The following is a 20,154-nucleotide window of genomic DNA, read 5'->3' on the forward strand; positions in this document are numbered from 1 at the left end:
GAAATGTGTTATTTTTGTATGTTTTGTTAATTTAAAATAACCATTTTAATTTGTATATTCCAATATTACAAATATGATTGAGTAACTTTTCACATTATTTGGCTGTTACATGTGTTAGTGTGTGTAAATTGCCTTTCATTAGTACTTTTTTCAGGGTGGGAGTGGAGAAAGAATAGTGTTAAGCATTTTTTTTTTTCCCTTGAGGAGGAATTAGACTGTTAAGTTGTTCCAAGGACATTTGTGAGTTATCTAAAAATAAAATCAGCCGTTTAATCTTTCTGAAGGATGCATTTATTCATTTTTTTATTTCTTAGCATGACTATATGAAAGAAGAAGAAGGTTTTCCTGAAGATGAGGCGACTGAATCGGAGGAAAACCTTAAGTTTGGTGAAGGAGTTGGATGCCTTTCCAAAGGTTCCTGAGAGCTATGTGGAGACTTCAGCCAGTGGGGGTACAGGTGAGTATCAGTTCAAATCAGAACTCCTTCAGGAAGTTCATCTTCTGAGTTAGCATGCTAGTGAGGGTTGGGGGTGAAGGCATGTCCACTAGAGGGGAGTGTATGCGTACATATGGCTGATTCACGTCATTGTACAGCAGACTCTAACACATTGGAAAACAGTTATACACCAATGAAAAAAAGAAGAAAAAAGGTTAAAAAAAAACTTTCTTTTCAAAAAAAAGAACTTACAGAAATGTCGCTATGAGGAAGAACTCATCAGTGAATTTTAAAGTAACTTTAAACTCATCAAAGTAAATTTATAGCTGGTCTGTCCTCATGTCACAGTATTTGCCTTAAATTTATTTATCTATGCTTTTTGTCATCCAACCCATCCAACCCAGCCTATGCATTTAGCACTGTTTATTAAAGCATAACTGAAGAAATTAATTCAGTTATACTGCTTTGGTGCTCTTGAATTATTATTAAGATTTTTATATGTAGATAGACTTGAAGTTATTTAATGATGTTGAAACTGCCTTAGTCTGTTTTGGTTAAGAGTAAGTCACTTTAGATATCATAATAAAAGTCTTAAATTTCACATTACTGAAGAAAGGTATCATAGGATAGTAAGTTAAGAGCTTTTGGAATCAGACTGTCTGGATTTAAATGCCACCTCTGCCCCTTCCTAACTACTTGATCTTCAGGAAGTTCCTCAACCTGTCTATGCTTTAGTTTCTTCTTACACAAAATGGGGATGTTATCAGTGTTTACCTGGTAGAGTTGCAGTAGCAATTAAATAAGTTAATATTCATAAAATACTCATAGCAGTGCCTGGTACAGAGAGAATTTGTTAAATAAATTAATAATGAAATATATCAGAAAAATATGCCACTATAACGGTATTTACTATAACTTTTTTCTATGTGAAGAACTGATAAAACAATATTTCTCATAAGATTCACATTTCATTTGGTAAAATCTATAGTACATCGGTTGCTATTTCTAATCTCCTGTGATTAACTTTTGTTAATGAATATAGTACAACTGTTCATTTTAAGTGTTTTTTGTCAAAGTAGATGATAGTTCTTTTTCTTTTAATTAGATCTTTTAAAATGAAGTGAAATATTTGTGATATTTCCAAGTAGATAGAGTTTTATCTATCTACTTTGGTGAGTACAGAGGGAGATTTTATTTGACTTTCTGGCACAGATTGTGAACTCTCAAGATCTAAGAAATTAGGCTGTTTTTTTGTTATTTTAATTGGACTACAGAATGGATACCGTTTTTAATTATGAGGGGACTACTTTCAAATTTGTGTTGTGAAACTTATGCTTACTTTCATCATTTATCATGTCTGTGACACTGCTATTTGTAACAAGGTAAAAGTTTTGTGTCTTTGTGTAATTTTGACAGATACATTTAGTGAGAAATGTCTTTAATACTGAAGAAATAACATGCTTTCTCAATAATGCAAATGTTTGTGTTCATTAAATCTTCATTTTTAAGTTGTTTTAGAAAAAAATTTATAATATTTTAAGAAAAATGGTTTACAGTATTCATTCATATGGCAATCACATTAGGGTATTCTTTGCTAATTTTAATCCCAGTGTCCTGCTGTTTACCTTTTAAAAATTATTTTAATTCTTTCTTTTTTGTTGGTTTCTCAGTTTCTCTAATAGCATTTACCACTATGGCTTTATTAACTATAATGGAATTTTCAGTATATCAAGATACATGGATGAAGTATGAATATGAAGTAGACAAGGATTTTTCTAGGTAAGTGTTTTTAGTTTTTGAAATGCCTTTAGATTTAAATTGTTCTGAAAATAACATGTTTTAATTTTTATACATAGTTTATTTTAATTCTGAAGAAATAGTCCTGAAAAATTCTCATTATGCATTAGGTAAAATATTTTAGAATCATTTGAATACTGGTTAAATTTTAAAAGAGAGGTTCTCTGATTGTTTATACATTTGTTTAAAAAGGTTAGGAGAACAGAATGTATTTTTCCTTAGAAGTTGAAAAGATGAAAATTGTTTGATGTTCTGAGACTGTTTACTCTTTAGATTGTGAAATATCTTACTGATCTGTGTGAGCTGGAAAACAAATTATGGTAACATTGTTTATACTTAAAGCTTGATTGTTGTAAATTATGTATAAACTATATTTTAAGGTAAACATCAGTTTTAAACCTTTGAAAATAATAGTATCTTAATTAGGAAATAAAACATGCTTTATTCATATCATTTGGATTTTTTAATTGATTGAAGATAACAGGTTTATAACATATAGGTTGCATTAGATAGCAGGAAACATTTACTTATTAATTTCAGTCCCAGATCTGCCAGTTACTTTGTGTGTGACTTTCGAGAACTGACTAAATCTATATCTGCATGTGCTCCAGTTTTCTTTTCTGTAAAATGGGGATAATATTTATACTACTTTGCTCTTCAGATCAATGAGAATTCAATCAGCCAACATTTGTAATAGGTCCTGTGCAACCCTGGGCAAGTCATATAGCTGGCTTCTTTTGGGCCTTAGTTTCGTGATCTGTAATGTCAATATTATTCTTAATGCCATTAGTTTTTAAGGAGTTTGTTGCTTTTCTTATTTATTTATTAATTTTTTTAGCCCCAATGAAACACTTTTTATTCTTTACAAATGAAGTCATGTAGTTCACCTCAAGTGTAGTGGGGATGTCCAGAAGCCTGTCCACTTGGCTTCATTTTCCGGTTCCTATAAAATCTCGTGAGCCTAAACTCCGTGGTTATTTGAGTACAGTTTGAACTTTAGACAACTTTAAGACTACATGAAATTCTAAAAATCCATACTCTATGTTGAAACCAGATGAAAATTATTAGGGTGAAAAAAAGTTTTGATAGAAAGCACAGGACAGACAGGACTGATACTGATTGTACTCATTCTGTTATTCTTGGTGCTGAAGTCTTTTTGAAAATTTGATTTGAACTGATCATTTGAAAATAAGGCATTGATTTTTAAAAGGCCATGCAAAACTTTTTAAGAATCAGATTTCTTTTTTTCTAGTAATTTCGGTACATTTATTTTGAGTCACACAGACCTAATTTCCAGTATGCTACATCAGTGGTTATCTGGTCTTAAGCTAGGCATTTATTTATACTTCTGTAAACACCATTGCTTATCTGTAGAACTGAAGCTGTCCATTTTATAGGTCCATGATAAAGAATAAAGATTGTGGTATTTGTAGCATATCAGGCATAATGCTGTATGTATGGTATTTATTTGATAAGGGAAGAAAGACTTTCAATTCCTACCTTTTGATTTTGAAAGTTTTGCATTCTTTAGTCACATAGTCTATAAAAGATTTATGTAAACAGAGGTTAATACTTTTTTCTGAGTTGCTTAGAGTTCTTAGTTGTAAACTTGTCATTAAATTAAAGGATACTGTGCTAAAAACTTGTAAGTCAGAATGGCTTTTGGAATAATTACAAAATAGAATTTTTACTTTTGAAGAGCCTTTGTTTTGGCCATATGAAATGCTGTACAAGTTGTAATTGACATATTCTGTATGAAGTCCAAGTTTTTCATAGATCAGTTGATTTTTATTGCTCATGTTTTGCTGATCAATTATTAGATTATAATGTTTCCTTTTCATTTTTTAGCAAATTGAGGATCAATATAGATATTACTGTTGCCATGAAGTGTCAGTGTAAGTACATCTTTAACTTGATGAATGCATATATAAATTATGGTTAAATAATTGCTGCTGTTGCTAAGTCGCTTCAGTCATGTCCGACTCTGTGCAACCCCATAGATGGCAGCCCACCAGGCTCCCCCATCCCTGGGATTCTCCAGCCAAGAATACTGGAGTGGGTTGCCGTTTCCTTCTCCAATGCATGAAAGTGAAAAGTGAAAGTGAAGTCGCTCAGTCGTGTCTGACTCTTAGCAACCCCATGGACTGCAGCCTACCAGGCTCCTCCATCCATGGGATTTTCCAGGCAAGAGTCCTGGAGTGGGTTGCCATTGCCTCCTCTAAATAATTGCTAATAAAAAGTAAAAAATACTGGCTGTTTTAACTTTATTTTCCCTTTATGATATTGTAAAATACTGTTGTAGTGTTATTTAAGAATGCAAATAAGAATGTTTTTCTCCACAGCTTGTATTTTTTAAATTTCTTCTCCATGAAGGGATTTAACTTTTACATTAGTATGATTAAACTGAAAGAAAATTGAAGGTAAATTTGATAAATCAAAGTTCTAGTTTAGGTGTGTCCTGTTTGGAGGTATTTCTTATTTGGTGTACCAGTTTTTACACCCACCTTCTGCAAACATTGTCTATCACTGTTTCAATTTACAACCCTTTACTTTTGCACACAGATTCAAATCTTTTAAGTTAATGGTGGTACCGTTTTCTGTTTTCTTCACTGGCTTCACTTAATTATACTGGTAGAAGTGAAAAAATGTTTTTATTCCAGATAGATACTGTTTGAATCAGTATTGCTCTCAGAAATGAGGATGCTTTTTCATCTTAAATTGTATGGTAAAATACTGCTTGAAAAGTAGAGACCAAGAATTCAGTAATTCAGACAGAACTTTTTAAAGTTGTGAACTCATTATATCCAATGTGAATCTCATTATATCCAAATTAATTTCTAAAAGATTTCATCTAAATCTGTTTCCCTTTTCCATTTATATTTTTTTATGTTAGTGGTTTTAAGATAAATATTTTGTATCTAAACTATTGAGTTAGTGTTAATACTGAATTATCATATTTTGCTTTATTATAGATGTTTGAATACCATTAAAATTTTACCCTTTTCAAAATAAATTTTCCCTATTTGTTGACTATTTAAATGTCATCAGTAGCTTTGCCTTAAGATTTTTTTAATCTCTAAAAATAATTCTTGTCATTAATATTTTGTCAGGCAGCCATTTAATACTGTGATTAGTTTATTGCCAGTTTTTGCAAAGCTCTTCAGTTCAGTTAAGTTTATACTATTTTTACTGTGAGATTCCAAGTCATCTTTCTTACTGAGTAAAAAGTAGAAAAAGCATTATTAATTTTTGGAGTTATTTCCACCAAAACTATATAATACTACTGTTTTAACTTGAATAAATAAGCAGTATAGGAAAGTGATCCCACATACTTGTGAGTTTTCTATTATTCATCTTAATTTGTTAGTGTACATCACATAAAGTTTGGTTCTGAGCATAAAATATAAAACTTCTAATTTTTTTTTATGCAGATGTTGGAGCAGATGTATTGGATTTAGCAGAAACAATGGTTGCATCTGCAGATGGTCTAGTTTATGAACCAGTAAGTTTGATTCACATATCGTTTTCAGTTGTATGCTTTGAGGAATTTTCCCCTTGAAAACAGTTTTGATATTTGCTTTTAGTTTTGTCTGAGCTAGTTTTTAAAATATACATTTTCTTAATACAGAAGTCACGTATGACAATGTAAATCAGCTATACTTCAATAAAAAATAAAACAAGGAAATAAAAGTGATACATATCATTTGTAAACATTTAGGGGAAGAAAAAAGTTATATTTGATACTAAAGCCTTGAGATAACTATTGTTAGCATTCTGGATATGCCTCTATAACAATAACCTTGTACTTGTTTTATATTTTTTGTTAATTCTTCCTAACAGTTTGCTTATCTCTCTTATACAGTTGCTAGAGTGATGACATTCCTTTTTTTCCGATGATTTAGAAATTCTGTGTTCTATTTGTATTCTTCTTTTACCAAATTTAAGCCCTTAAAAATGTCTGAGCTATATGTCTCGTGTAATGAAGAATGAAGCAGTACCTAGGAGGAGAATTTTATATGCAACACCGCCATTTCCCAGACGCAGTGAAATACTGACATTGTCTTATCGTTTTCATCGCACAAGTTGTGTGTAATAAAATTAATTTATCAGAAGACACCAGCACATTACAGGGGCAGGTAATAAACAGGTCCTGATCAGAACTAGGCCTAAAGAAGCTTTAGAGAAGGACGTACAGAACTCCCAGCTAGTTTGCCTGCGGGCTGCTCTGTTGGCTTTGTGGTACTTACGTTTACTTATGCATTCTTGAGTTGTTTGTTTACCATTGACAGTTGTGAACTCTCTAGAAACAAAATCGGAAAGTGAAGACTAAAGGTGATGGAGGATTAGAAGTAACTGAATGTGTGGAGGAGAAAAAGGAAGCCCTTAGGTTAGTTTTGATTACCAAGTTATTTTTAGTTTATAACAATAAAATGTATTTATGTCTTTTCATACACACTTTTTAAATAAAATTTTGTAAAGAAAAAGTAACTTTTGTTAGTGCCACTCTGAATCTCTCTACTTCCTAACTCCTCTACTCCACTCAAAAAATTGGTATCACAGTAATTTTTAATGAGGTTAGTTACCTTACAAAGTCAGGTACTGTGTTACTGCATACTGTTATCTGGAAGTTTAGATGGTGATTATTGTCAGGCACGTTCACATTTGCATTACATTTCATACTATTTTAGGAATAGTTCTTCAACTTTCACTGAGTTTTACTGCTTTTATTTTTAGTCTTCTTTGTTTCTTTATTTTTATCATTTTTTAAGGGACTTTTTGTGACTTATTTATCACAGAAAGAATATTGGGATGGACATGTACACTCTGCTATATTTAAAATAGATAAACAACAAGATCCTATCCTATAATACAGGGAGCTCTACTCAACATTATGTGGCAGCCTGGTTGCGAGGGAGTTTGGGGGAGAATGGATACATGTATATGTATGGCTGAGTCAGTTTGCTGTCCACCTGAAACTGTCAGAACATTGTTAATCGGCTATAGTCCAGTATAAAATAATTTTCTTAAAAAGAATATGTGGATTATGTTTTGTGACAGACTGCCATTCTGTCATTCCGTTCTTCATACATGTTGGCTTAGGATAGAATTCTTGCTTTATGATACTTTGCACTCAAAACTTTGTAGACATTCCTTTATTGCCTTCTGGCACAATATTTTTTTCCTTGTAGGGAGTGTATTTATCTACTTACATGCTTTCTTTCCTTTGCTTTTAAAATTCAAATATTTATCCTATATATATATCCAAATGTAGATCGCCTTTAGTTGTTTTTGGCTTCTGGTGGTATTAGTGATCTGGATTTTTAAGTGTTTTTTGGTTGTTGGTTTGCTTTAAAGATGTTCAGAATAATACTTTTGTTTCTGCTTTTAAAGATTCTTATCAAATGATGTTGACTTTCCTGGAGTGGTTCTCAATATTTTATCAACTCCTGCATAAGATGTATATTTGGAACTCTACCTCTGACTTCTGGATCAGTCTTTTTTTTCAATGCCTTCATTATGTTTTAAAATTCAGTGATTATACTTCCCACCTCTAATATATTGCAGATCACTCTATTTTTTTCTATCTTCATGATGTTAAATCTCATTGAGAGATAATTAGAAAAACTTTTCTTCTTATTTTTAGAAATGGTATCATAGAGGAAAGTTAGGCCTTGGGCCTCAGATTGACCACATCCTTCAAATTAATGAATCTTTTTTGTCTGTTTTCTTGTTCTTCTTTTGGATGGGAAAATACATGGCCAAATAACTGACTGAGAGTTGAAGTAGACTGTTACGTCAGTTCCCATTTCCTCCTCACCTCCACTTTTTTTTTCCCCAGACCTAAATGAAACAAGAAGGATATATAGTTTAGGTATGCTATGTTTCTTCTAAGTAAAATTAAAGCTTCAGATGTTTTTGAAAAGAAACGAAGAAGTCACACTGGATTCAGGATGGCAGAGTGCTTCACTGCTGCTGCTGCTAAGTCGCTTCAGTCGTGTCTGACTCTGTGTGACCCCATAGACGGCAGCCACCAGTCTCCCCCGTCCCTGGGATTCTCCAGGCAAGAACACTGGAGTGGGTGAGGGCGCTAGTATTTCTTTTCCATGTTTATTTTTTGATAGGTTCAATTTAGCTAAGGTAATTCCTGTTTTGTTTAACTGGTGTGACTGTCCTCATTAGCAGGCAGCTGTGGCAGTAATTTTGCTTAATTTATATTACTGTCCAGGTCACATATAAGCTGGGACTAATACTGCTGTGGAATGCAGTCTGTGGCATTGATCAAATTATTAAAAGTGTTCTTAGGATGGACGCTGTCTCTTCCTCAAGTGTGTTATTGTCTTTTATCACCTGTTTTCCTTGTTACTGTGAATTGGCAGTTTAATTGCTGCTTACATGAACTTTTCTTGTCTCATGAAATTAATTATGTGTTGGGCTGTTTTCTCAATTTAGTCTCCCTTGTATGCTGGCTTGCATAAGTTTTTAAAAATTTCCAGCAGGTGGATGCTGATTTAAAATAATTCAAAACAATGATATAGTTTGTGTCCTCATTTTTCTGTTTCTTTGAACATTGTGAGGATTTGAGGAAATATCATCTTGAGTTTATCCTCTGAAATTTATTTATGCTATTTTCTAGCAGTCTCTCCATATTCTGAGTGTCTGGCATTCTTCACGTTTATTAAGTCTCTGATTTTTTTTTTTAATGTATATTTTTTCTGGATAGCTTGTCTCTCTAGCTAGATGCTAAACTCCTGAGAAGAAATTGCTTGACTTTTTCTTTTTTTCTAGCTCACAAAATGTAAAGCATAATGCATTACAGAACTGGGGCAAGATCATTGATTATTCCATTGTAACAATTTATTCCATTTCTTTCAATCATTTGTAAATAGGAAAGTTTTATTTTAACTGTCATATAATAAAAGTCATGTCTTAGTCATAAAGCTGCTGCTGCTGCTGCTGCTAAGTCACTTCAATCGTGTCTGACTCTGACACCGTAGACAGCAGCCCACCAGGCTCCCCTGTCCCTGGGATTCTCCAGGCAAGAGCACTGGAGTGGGTTGCCATTTCCTTCTCCAATGCATGAAAGTGAAAAGTGAAAGGGAAGACGCTCAGTCATATCCGACTTTTAGTGACCCCATGGACTGCAGCCTACCAGGCTCCTCCGTCCATGGGATTGTCCAGGAGAGAGTACTGGAGTGGGGTGCCATTGCCTTCTCCAAGTCATAAAGCTAGAAACTTTAAAATATGTATACTTCTTATATGTATACTTAAAAATTGTATACTTTTTATCAGTAATTTTTAAAATGTTTAACAATGTTTTTGATAAGTATTCACTCCCTTGTCCTAATTTATATTAAAGTATTTGAGGATTATTATTAATGTAAAATTATTTGAGATAACTTTTACTTGTTTTTAAATTTTCACTCATTCTTTTAATATGCAGTCTGAATATAAAAATTCTAATAATTTTATAAATTTCTAAACCATGATCACATTATGCTATGTGATAGCTATTATTTATTTAAAGAAAAGAACCATTTTTAGGGATGTGAGAAAGTGAGAAATCTGAGAATTGGGCTTATACACTGACCCTTACTACCTGTGATTTTGAAAAAAAGTTTTTAACCTTTTGAGTTCTTTTTTATATATAAAAGAATAATAACAAACTCACAAGATTGTTATGAAGATTGAGATGTTAATTTAAGTAGCATGTGGCCTAGCCCAAAGCCACTCTGTGGTTCCTTACCTGCTGTGTTAATCTGTTTTGTGTTACCTGCTGTGTTAATATGTTGAGCAGTTTGGGGATACCAAAGGAAAAATGGCATAGTCCCTGCTATCAACAGTTTTATTCACAGAGTAACTGGGGAGCAGGTGTATGTAGCCTTGTGTGTTGGCCTTGGTGTGTTTTTTAGATGTGAGCATTTTCTCTGTGTGCCATGGTATGAAAAGGTTGCAGGAGGAGTAACCAAAGTAATTTCATTGTAATCAGAAAGAGGGGGGCAATTTAACCTGGAACAAATGGTGTATAGAATTTAGACCGACTTTAGGGTCACAATTACAGGAGAGGAAGTCTCCAGGTTAACATAGTTAAATAACCAAAGGCACAGAATTAGAGCTGTTTGATGGAATGAGTGGTTAAGACCAAGAATTTGTAGAGAGTAGTATATTTAGGGCATGTTATGGGCGGCATCATTAATAATAATCATGAGTTAGAATGTAGAATTAATATGCCTAGTTATGAATTGTCTTTATAAATATCAAAGGTGGACTTGCTGTTTGAAAATTAAATTATGAGTATTGCCACAAATTATGGGTATTGCCACAAACCATGAGAAGCTTGCCTTTTTCCTTCTGAGTCTACAAAATAACAAAATTTGTCTTTGAATTGATGAATATAGTGCCTAGATAACATTTCTTGAATTATTCTTTTTTGGTTAATACATTTGGGAATTACAGTATTACAGACATTGTTTAGCTTGTTTCAAAACTTGTTGATTTTATCTTGGTAAAATACCATGACAGAAACATAGGCTTTGGATGCTTGAATACTATACTTAAGCTGTATGAGTTTTTCATTTCTTCTTCTTTTTTAAATGCTTAAGTTTCTTGCTGGCATCATTTAAATGATTTTAAGCCGTAAATTATCATTTTGTATATGTGATAGATTGCATTGTATCCATTCCTATAAATGTAGGTTTCTATAACAGGAAAATATTTGCAGTTAGTAAAATTTCTGTGTACTACTTTTGAGTATAAGTATCATATATTTAAATTTATTAGTTTGACTTATGGAAGATTAAATGTAAATTATGAATACTTGTTTTTAACGGCACTATAAATTTGTTCCTTGCTCAAAGAAAATTGTTTTAAATTATAATATTAAAGCTGGGAGAAATTGACAGTTCTAGTGATTATGTTTTGTTTTATTTCAGGCAATATTTGATCTTTCACCACAGCAAAGAGAGTGGCAGAGGTAATAAGTAAACAAAGTATTGTGGTTCATAGAAATCTAGATCTTGCTTTGCTTATTTTGTCTACTGTGAATTATGTATAGATTCCTCTAGGCATTTGTTTGAATGAAATATTAACAGAATACAGTATATAATACAGTCTTTTCAATTTCAAGTTTTATCAAATCTTTGGAATGTCATATCTTTTCTCTAATCCACTTTGAACCATAAATACATTTTATTTTACATTTAAAATTGTATTATCTATTTAAATATTTTTAAAAGCATATGTGATCAAATTTGAATACAAAGGATATTAAGTGAAAATAGAAGCCTCCTTATCATTCTCTAAACCTAGTACCACTGACGAGTGCTAATAACCAGTTTTCTGTATGTGGCTGTATTTGCTTATGTTACTTTTTTCCTAATACAAATGGGGTCATTCTATACATCTATTTTATAACTTGCTTTTTCCAACCTAACCTTATATTTTGGACATCTTCCCACTTAAGTATATACAGTGGTATATTTTATTGACAAACTATAATAGTTTTTGGATACTTATTGATGGGTATTTAGATTGCTTACAGGTTGCTAATATCAATGCTCAGTGAAAAGTCTTGAATCTAATTTCTCATGTGAATATATGTATATATTCCTTATGTACTTGTGTGAACATATGTATATAAAATTTCTAGAAATGAAATTTCTCTTTTAGATAATATTTAATGTTTTGATAAGTTGTCACACAAGGAAAAAACATTTGTAATGATGAGGCAGTTGTTAATTAAACTTATTGTGGTAATCATTTCACATTATGTATGTTTATACCTTAATCTTATACAATGTTATATGCCAGTTATATCTCAGTAAGATTGGTAAAAGATTTTGATAGATAATGCCAAATAGTTTGATTTATACTCCACAACTATGTGAGGGTACTTGTTTCTTTTAACCTCACCAACAGTGGGTATAATCAGACGTTTTTAAAAAAATGTTTGCCATTTTGATGGGTGAAAACTGATAATGCACTTTTAAATTAGCATTTCTTTATAAATAAGCTGAATATCTTTGAATTTTTTTTTCCCATTTGTATCTTTGTATGTAACTCCTTGTTCATGCCATATGCCAATTTTGCTTGGTCATTGGGTTTCTTCTTACTACTGTTAAAAGAGTTCTTTGTATATTAAAGAAATTACTTTTTTATGGTAAATGGTTGCTGCATCCCATCTCTGTCCTTTCTTTTTGGTTTCTAGGCTGTGTCTTGTGTTTAAAAAGGCATTAACTAATTTAAGATTATTAAAAAATAAATTTTTTTACTCATCCTTTTCTGTCTTTCTAGTCCCTAAGTATTGGTTCATTTCAAATGCCTTTTTCTTTTAAAAACACTTTCATTGTTTGGAGAGATTAAAAAAAATTTTTTTTTTTACGTATAACTAAATCACTTTACAGTACACCTGGAACTAACATAACATTGTAAATCAACTTCTGATATAAAGTAAAAAAGAATTAAATTATAATACCATTATTGCACCTTAACAAACTAACAATAAATGTTTTATATCATCATATTACGATTTAGTATCCAAACTTCCCCCAATTGTCCTTTAAATTTTACATCATTTGTTTGACTCAGGATCCAAACTGCATCATTGAATTGGTTAATGATGCTTCCATTTTTTTTAATGGACAGATTCTCCCACCATATCTTCTTCCCTTTTGCAGTTTTTTTGTTTAGGAAATTGAATCATTTGTCCTGTAGAAGTTACACAGTTTGGGTTTTGCTGATTGTATTCCTAGGTTATTACTATACAAGCTCCTCAGGACTGTGTGTTTCTTGTAAATTAGTAGTTCTAGAGGTTTGGTCAGATTCACGTTTGATTTTGTGCCAAGAATACATTATGGGTGATGCAGTGGCCTTCCATCAAAAAACACGTAATGTCTCTTGATCTGTCCCTTTGAGAAGTGAGCAGCCTGTAATAATCATAGTCCAGATCCACACATTTTGTTAGAGGTTACAAAATGGTAATATTCTAAACCTACCAGTAGTTTTCATTTTTTAACTGAAAATGTTTCTATAAAGAGAAACCTTCATCATGATGTACACTCTACATAGGAAAAGAAAGATAACAGATTCTTCCCCTTTTACAGCCAACTTTCGAAATACTCTAATCACCAAAGGTGACAAGTGGGTTTTGTTGTTCTTGTTACTATCTTTGGCATATAGTTGAAACAAATTAGTTGAACAAAATAACTTAATGTTTTGGTGTCTCTGGGCTTCTAGACCTTTTAGTAGAGAGCTGTCCAGGAATGAAATGTATTACTTTATTCTAGAAATGTTAAAAGTTATAAGTCTGCTTTCATGTGGAATTTTATTCAGTGTTCAAAACTAGTAATAAGTGAGAGACAACACTGTGTTTTTACTGTTAAAATTATAAATATGTTCCAGCGTGCAGTTTTCTATTTTCCATCATAGTGCACTTTTTCATATCCCTTCATCTATGGAATATTAGCTCGGGTTTTTACTGGCCTATTTGAGGCTCACAACACACACACACACACACACACACACACACACACACACACACATGGTTTGTTGTCATCAAGCTCTTTTCCCACTGCCCAAGCACTAAAATTTGAACTCTGGAAATATATGACATACAAAAATATGAAGGTTTCAATTTCTGCTAGCATTAGATATAAAGTTTTTGAGTCTCTGTACATACATATATCTAAAGATGAAATCTGACCTCTTGAAGCTTCCTAAATTATTTGTGTTCTGCTTCCAAACAAGTATTTGTGAATGGACTACAGATGCCTAAGGCCTAACAACCTTAATAATGTGCATACCAAAATGTTCTTTTCCTACAGAATTTGCTAAAAGATATTTAAGTTTTCTTTGATTTGTTCTGCTTTCTTAAATATTCAGGATCCCAACTAATCTTTTTCATCTCTCACTTGCCCTTCTAGAAAATGTTTATTATTATATCATGATAGTATGTAAAATATATTCTGATTTATATTTGCTTCTTCAGGTGTTTGTTTATAATTTTTCAAAATTATTTATGTATGTTTATATATGTTTAAAAACTTTTTATGAGTATTTTTAGTTTCACACCAAATTTGAGTGAAAACTATAGAGTTCCCAAATATCCCCTGTCCCTTCATATGCATGGCCTCCACCATTATCAGTATCCTGCACCAGAGTGGTACATTTCTTCCAGTTTATGCACCAATATGAATATATCCTTATTGCCCAGAGTCTGAAGTTTACATTAGAGTTCTTAGAGTCTTAGAGATGTACATTCTGAGTTTTAACAGATACCTAATGACATATACCCACCATTATAGTATATGTATTTTTGCTGCCCTGAAAATCCTGTTTTGTCTGTTCATCCTTCCTTCCCCTCTGGGTTATAAATTTTGTACTAGCTGAGTTTGAGTTCTAATATAGATGACTTTGGATGTTAGTTATATAAAGGTATAGAGTTAAAGTAGGTGAAATAGGATTATATCTAAAGATACAAAGTTATTGTTAAAAATGGTAGAAATAGAAGTAATACTTTTATTCTTGGTCTTGTTGTTCAGAATAAGTAGTTTCATGAATTTAGTTTAAAAAAATGTCTTCAAGCAACTCTGTTTTATTTTGGCTAAGTATATTTAAAAAGAAAATCTAAGCATGAGTTCTCAAATGTATACTAAGCTCTCTATAATCCTATATCTTATATGCTGATACTTTTTTTTAAAACTTATAGGTAGAATGTAATATTTTGTTTAGAATGGTCATGTCATAGAATAAAGTTCAGGTTACTTCGGGAAAGGCAGATACTAGGTGATGTTAAATTTCACTGTGGCCTAATTTGTACTGAGAATTGGAAGCTCATGTTGTAGATTTATACCCCAGTCATCTCCACTTTTTAGTTCAGTTGCTCACTTGCGTCTGACTCTTTGCGGCCCACAACTGAAGCATGCCAGGCTGCTTCCCTGTCTATCACCAACTCCTGGAGCTTGCTCAGATTCATGTCCTTTGAGTCAGTGATGCCATCCAAACTTGTCCCCTTCTCCTGCCTTCAGTCTTTCCCACAATCATGGTCTTTCCAGTCAGTCAGTTCTTCGCAACAGGTGGCCAAAGTATTGGAGCTTCAGCTTCAGCATCAGTCCTTCCAATGAATATTAGGACTGATTTCCTTTAGGATTGACTAGTGCGATCTCCTGGCAGTCCAAGGGACTCTCAAGAGTCTTCTCCAATGCCACAGTTCAAAAGCATCAATTCTTTGATGCTCAGCTTTCTTTATACTCCAACTTTCACATCCATACATGACTGCTGGAAAAACCATAGCTTGGAATAAACAGATGTTTGTCAGTAAAGTAATGTCTCTCTTTTTCAATATGCTGTCTAGGTAGGTCATAGCTTTTCTTCCAAGGAGCAAGCGTCTTCTAATTTCATGGTTGGAGTCATCATCTGCAGTGATTTTGGAGCCCAAGGAAAGAAAGTCTGTCACTGTTTCCATTGTTTCCTCATCTATTTGCCATGAAGTGATGGGACTGGATGCCATGATCTTAGTTTTCTGAATGTTGAATTTTAAGCCAACTTTTTCACTCTCCTCTTTCACTTTCATCAAGAGGCTCTTCAGTTCCTCTGCTTTCTGCCACAAGCATGGTTTCATCTGCATATCTGAGGCTATTGATATTTCTCCCAGGAATCTTGATTCTAGCTTGTGCTTCATCCAGCCCAGAATTTTGCATGATATGCTCTGCATGTAAGTTAAATAAGCAAGGTAACAGTATACAGCCATGACGTATTCCTTCCCCAAATTTGAACCAGTGCGTTGTTCCATGTCCAGTTCTAACTATTGTATTGCTTCTTGACCTGCATACAGATTTCTCAGGTGGCAGGTCAGGTGGTCTGTTATTCCCATCTCTTGAAGAATTTTCCACAGTTTGTTGTGATCCGCATAGTCAAAGGCTTTAGCATAGTCAATAAAGCAGAAGCAGATGTTCTTCTGAAATTCTCTTGCTTTTTCTATGGTCCAGTGCATGTTGGCAATTTGATCTCTGGTTCCTCTGCCTTTTCTAAACTTGAACATCTGAAAGTTCTCGGTACATGTACTATTGAGACTGAACTTGGAGAAATTTGAGCATTACTTTACTAGCATGTGACATGAGTGCAATTGTGTGGTAGTTTGAACATTCTTTTGCATTACCTTTCTTTGGATTGGAATGAAAACTGACCTTTTCAGTCCTGTGGCCATTTCTGAGTTTTCCAAATTTGTTTGCATATTGAGTGAAACATTTTCACAGCATCATCTTTTAGGATTTGAAATAGCTCAACTGGAATTCCATCACCTCCACTAGCTTTGTAGTGATGCTTTCTAAGGCCCACTTGCCTTCGCACTCCAGGATGTCTGGCTCTAGGTGAATGATCACACCATCATGGTTTTCTGGGTCATGAAGATCTTTTTTGTATAGTTCTTTGTGTTCTTGCCACCTCTTCTTAATATCTTCTGCCTCTGTTAGATTTCTGCCCTTTATTGTGCTCATCTTTGCATGAAATGTTCCCTTGGTATCTCTCATTATCTTGAAGAGATCTCCTGTCTTTCCCGTTCTATTGTTTTCCTCTATTTCTTTGCATTGATCACTTAGGAAAGCATTCCTCTCTCTCCTTGCTGTTCTTTGGAACTCTGCATTCAGATGGATATATGTTTTCTTTTCTCTTTTTGCCTTTCGCTTCTCTTCTTTGCTCAGCTATTTGTAAGGCCTCATCAGACAACCATTTTGCCCTTTTGCATTTCTTTTTCTTGGGGATGGTTTTGATCACCATCTCCTGTACAATGTTCTCTATCCAGAGTTCTTCAGGCACTCTGCCTATCAGATCTAATCTCTTGAATCTATTTGTCACTTCCACTGTTCGTTGCTCATTCATGTCCGACTCTTTGTGACCCCACGGGCTGTAGCCCACCAGGCTCCTCAGTCCATGGGATTCTCCAGGCAAGAATACTGGAGTGGGTTGCCATGCCCTTCTCCAGGGAATATTCCCGACCCAGGTATCGAACCTTTGTCTCCTGCATTGCTGGCAGATTCTTTACCATCTGAGCCACAAATGAAGCCCCCAAGTCTGTTATTTGACCCTGTATTTGTCCTGTTCTTTTTATCTATAACACTTGATTCAGTATCTGACAAAAGCTAATAATTTTGTGATTGCTGCATATGTGCATGAAGAATGAATTTAGATATTCAGATGAACAGAAAGTCTTTCTCGGTGGCCCTCATTCCACCTGTGATGGACATATAAACAGGATCCACACGCTCATTATTTGTAGAAATAGACAGGATTAGGGACCCCAGCTTTTAGACCTCTAGCCACACTATCTCTCTTTTCTTACTTTCCAGGAAATGACCAAAGAATACTTGGAATTTTATTTTAGAATAAGTTTCTGTAATAATAAATATATGACTTAGCTAAGTCAACTAGCCATTGTTATTTTTCAAATACTGTTGACTTTCTCTTTGTGTCTTATTGTATTTTTAAACTGTTGCTTGTTTGTTTTGTATTTAGGATGCTACAGCTATTTCAGAGTAGACTGCAAGAAGAACATTCACTTCAAGATGTGGTATTTAAAAGTGTTTTTAAAAGTGCATCAACAGCACTTCCACCAAGGTGAGATGTGTATTTTAACTGTGAGACTATTTACTAAGGATTTACTGTGACATGATTTAGTAATGGTTTAGTTCTCTGAATCTCCTAGTTCCTAGAGAAAATATAATCATTCTGTATGATGAAGATGCTTTTTTAATTCTTGAATTTATGGCCAGTGATATTGATCAGGATTATCATAAATAGTAATATTTTTATTTAATTTTTCTCTTTTATGTGTGTATGGTATACCTTCATATAAAATTGTACTAAGTTTTAAGAACAAATTAATTGCATTTACCATTATGGTGATGTATAAACTTTGGTTAGGAATTTCATGTTTTTATGTTACTTTTGTCTCTTTTATAGATTAGAAGAGCTGATATTTGGAAATGCTATTGTCATAAAAATGATTATTTAAATTTAAAACTATATAGAGGTTTTACATTTGTTGAGGAAGAAAATGTTCTTATGTATATGAAGTTAAGTGTCATGCCCTTCCCTTACCTCATTCTTTTTCCCATCCCTTCCTATCTCCGAAAGTACCAGAAACAAATGATGAAAGAGTCTTTGTTGGACTAATAATTCTTTACTTTTCATTTTTCTTCTCTCATTAGATTTAGTGTTCTGATTAAATTTGAATAACTATGAAATTTTAGGTTTGTGTAAATATATATTCAATAGTTGGGCTTTCCTGGTGGCTAAGATAGTAATATCTACTTGCAGTGTAAGAGACCTGGGTTCAATCCCTGGGTTGGGAAGATCCCCTGGAGAATGAAATGGCAACCCACTCCAGTATTCTTTCTCGGCGAATCCCATGGACAGAGGAGCCTGAGGGCTACAGTCCGTGGGGTTGCAAAGAGCCAGACACAATTGAGCAACTAACACTTTGATTTACTTTTCACTTTTATATATAATTTTTTTCATTTTTGTAGTTTTTAAAAATAAATGTTTAGATTTCAAAAAACTGCTATTCTGCTTTTGACATTTAGAACATTACTTAAAAATTGATCTTTAGGAGTTTTTTTCTTCTATAAAATTTCCTCACCAGTAAATGATAACTACTGACTATGCTGTAAGTAATTGTAATGTATCTTGTAACAGGGAAGATGATTCATCACAGCCTCCAGATGCTTGCAGAATTCGTGGTCATCTGTATGTCAATAAAGTAGCAGGGAATTTTCACATAACTGTGGGCAAGTATGTTCTTTTCACTTGCTGAAAATACTTTAGACAAGTTGGCAGTTTGGTTAAAAGTCAGATCTTTGCTAATTGAATAATATCTAACTAACAACTAAAGGACTCTTCAAATGTGTATTTTTGATGTCTTCAGATTGTTTTGGCCTTCAGCCTCAGGATAGAGAAGACTACTGACTTTAAAAACTTCTACTTTAAAACAAAAGGATACCAGTCATGTTATCTTTCATATATTAAAGTATAGAAAATATAGGTAAATGTGAATTAAAACCTTCAGCTTGCCAAGTGTTGGTAACAAACCTCTTACTTAGACATTTCGTTAATTTGTTCGTTTTGTTGGATGATATCAGGTTTTTTGTTTTTCCTTTCAGTGATTCTCATCAAAATGGAATCCCTAATTCAAGACAATATTTTGATGTAGGTAGAAATGTGTCTGGGATAAGGTTAAATTAGGTGAATGTTAAAGAAAAATCTCAGACCACCTGCCTTTATGAACAGAACCCAGCACAGAAACTGTCATATGGTAAACACCTGGTAAATTTCTGAATAAATAGATTCTCTGATTATCTCTTCCCTCTTTCTTTGCTTCTTTCCCTCCCTTCTCTCCTCCTAGCTAGTTTCAGAGCTGAACAGTTGTTCATTGTGAAAAACATTTCTTGAGTATTTGCTACATGGCAAAGTACCATGCTACATACTATAGATTAAACAGTGAAAACCAGAGAAAGGGTTTGCCCTTATGATGCTGACATTCTATGAGAGAATCTGAACTTTAAACAGTGAATTACACTAATAATTACTTAATTATAGTTGTAGCTATAAAGGAAAACTGTGGCTGATAAAAAACTGTATAACAAGGTTGCTGGTCTACTCTCCAAATCAGTGGAGGCTTTATTGAAGAAAACCTTTGAACACTAATGGATGATTCAACATTTTATATGTAAAGGAGAGAATAGCATCTAGGCTGAAGGAAAGGTCATAAAACAGGAAAGAGCATGGCTGGATGGATATTTTTTTTAATGTACAGAGAAAACATTAGACTTTGTTTCCGTGTTTACAGTGATCAGGTTGAGCATTGCTTTGTTTTTGTTATCCCACTCCTCTTAACATTCATGTTTTGTTACTGTCGCCAGGAGCTATTCTCC

General features: G+C 33.3%; 1 protein-coding gene across 1 annotated transcript in view; it reads left to right on the forward strand.

Annotated features, from left to right (window-relative positions):
• The window catches only part of ERGIC2 (ERGIC and golgi 2), a 44,049-nt gene that overhangs the window by 9,748 nt on the left and 14,147 nt on the right, over window positions 1-20,154 (forward strand). The window contains exons 2-8 of the mRNA XM_019961397.2: window positions 315-457; window positions 2,107-2,215; window positions 4,082-4,128; window positions 5,665-5,735; window positions 11,164-11,204; window positions 17,738-17,839; window positions 18,920-19,015. Coding sequence (XP_019816956.2) covers window positions 352-457; window positions 2,107-2,215; window positions 4,082-4,128; window positions 5,665-5,735; window positions 11,164-11,204; window positions 17,738-17,839; window positions 18,920-19,015 — 572 coding nt within the window. The 5' untranslated portion in view covers window positions 315-351. The remainder of the gene's footprint in view (window positions 1-314; window positions 458-2,106; window positions 2,216-4,081; window positions 4,129-5,664; window positions 5,736-11,163; window positions 11,205-17,737; window positions 17,840-18,919; window positions 19,016-20,154) is intronic.

The sequence above is a fragment of the Bos indicus genome, chromosome 5 (assembly GCF_029378745.1).
Source record: "Bos indicus isolate NIAB-ARS_2022 breed Sahiwal x Tharparkar chromosome 5, NIAB-ARS_B.indTharparkar_mat_pri_1.0, whole genome shotgun sequence".
In the NCBI taxonomy this organism is placed as follows: Eukaryota; Metazoa; Chordata; class Mammalia; order Artiodactyla; family Bovidae; genus Bos; species Bos indicus.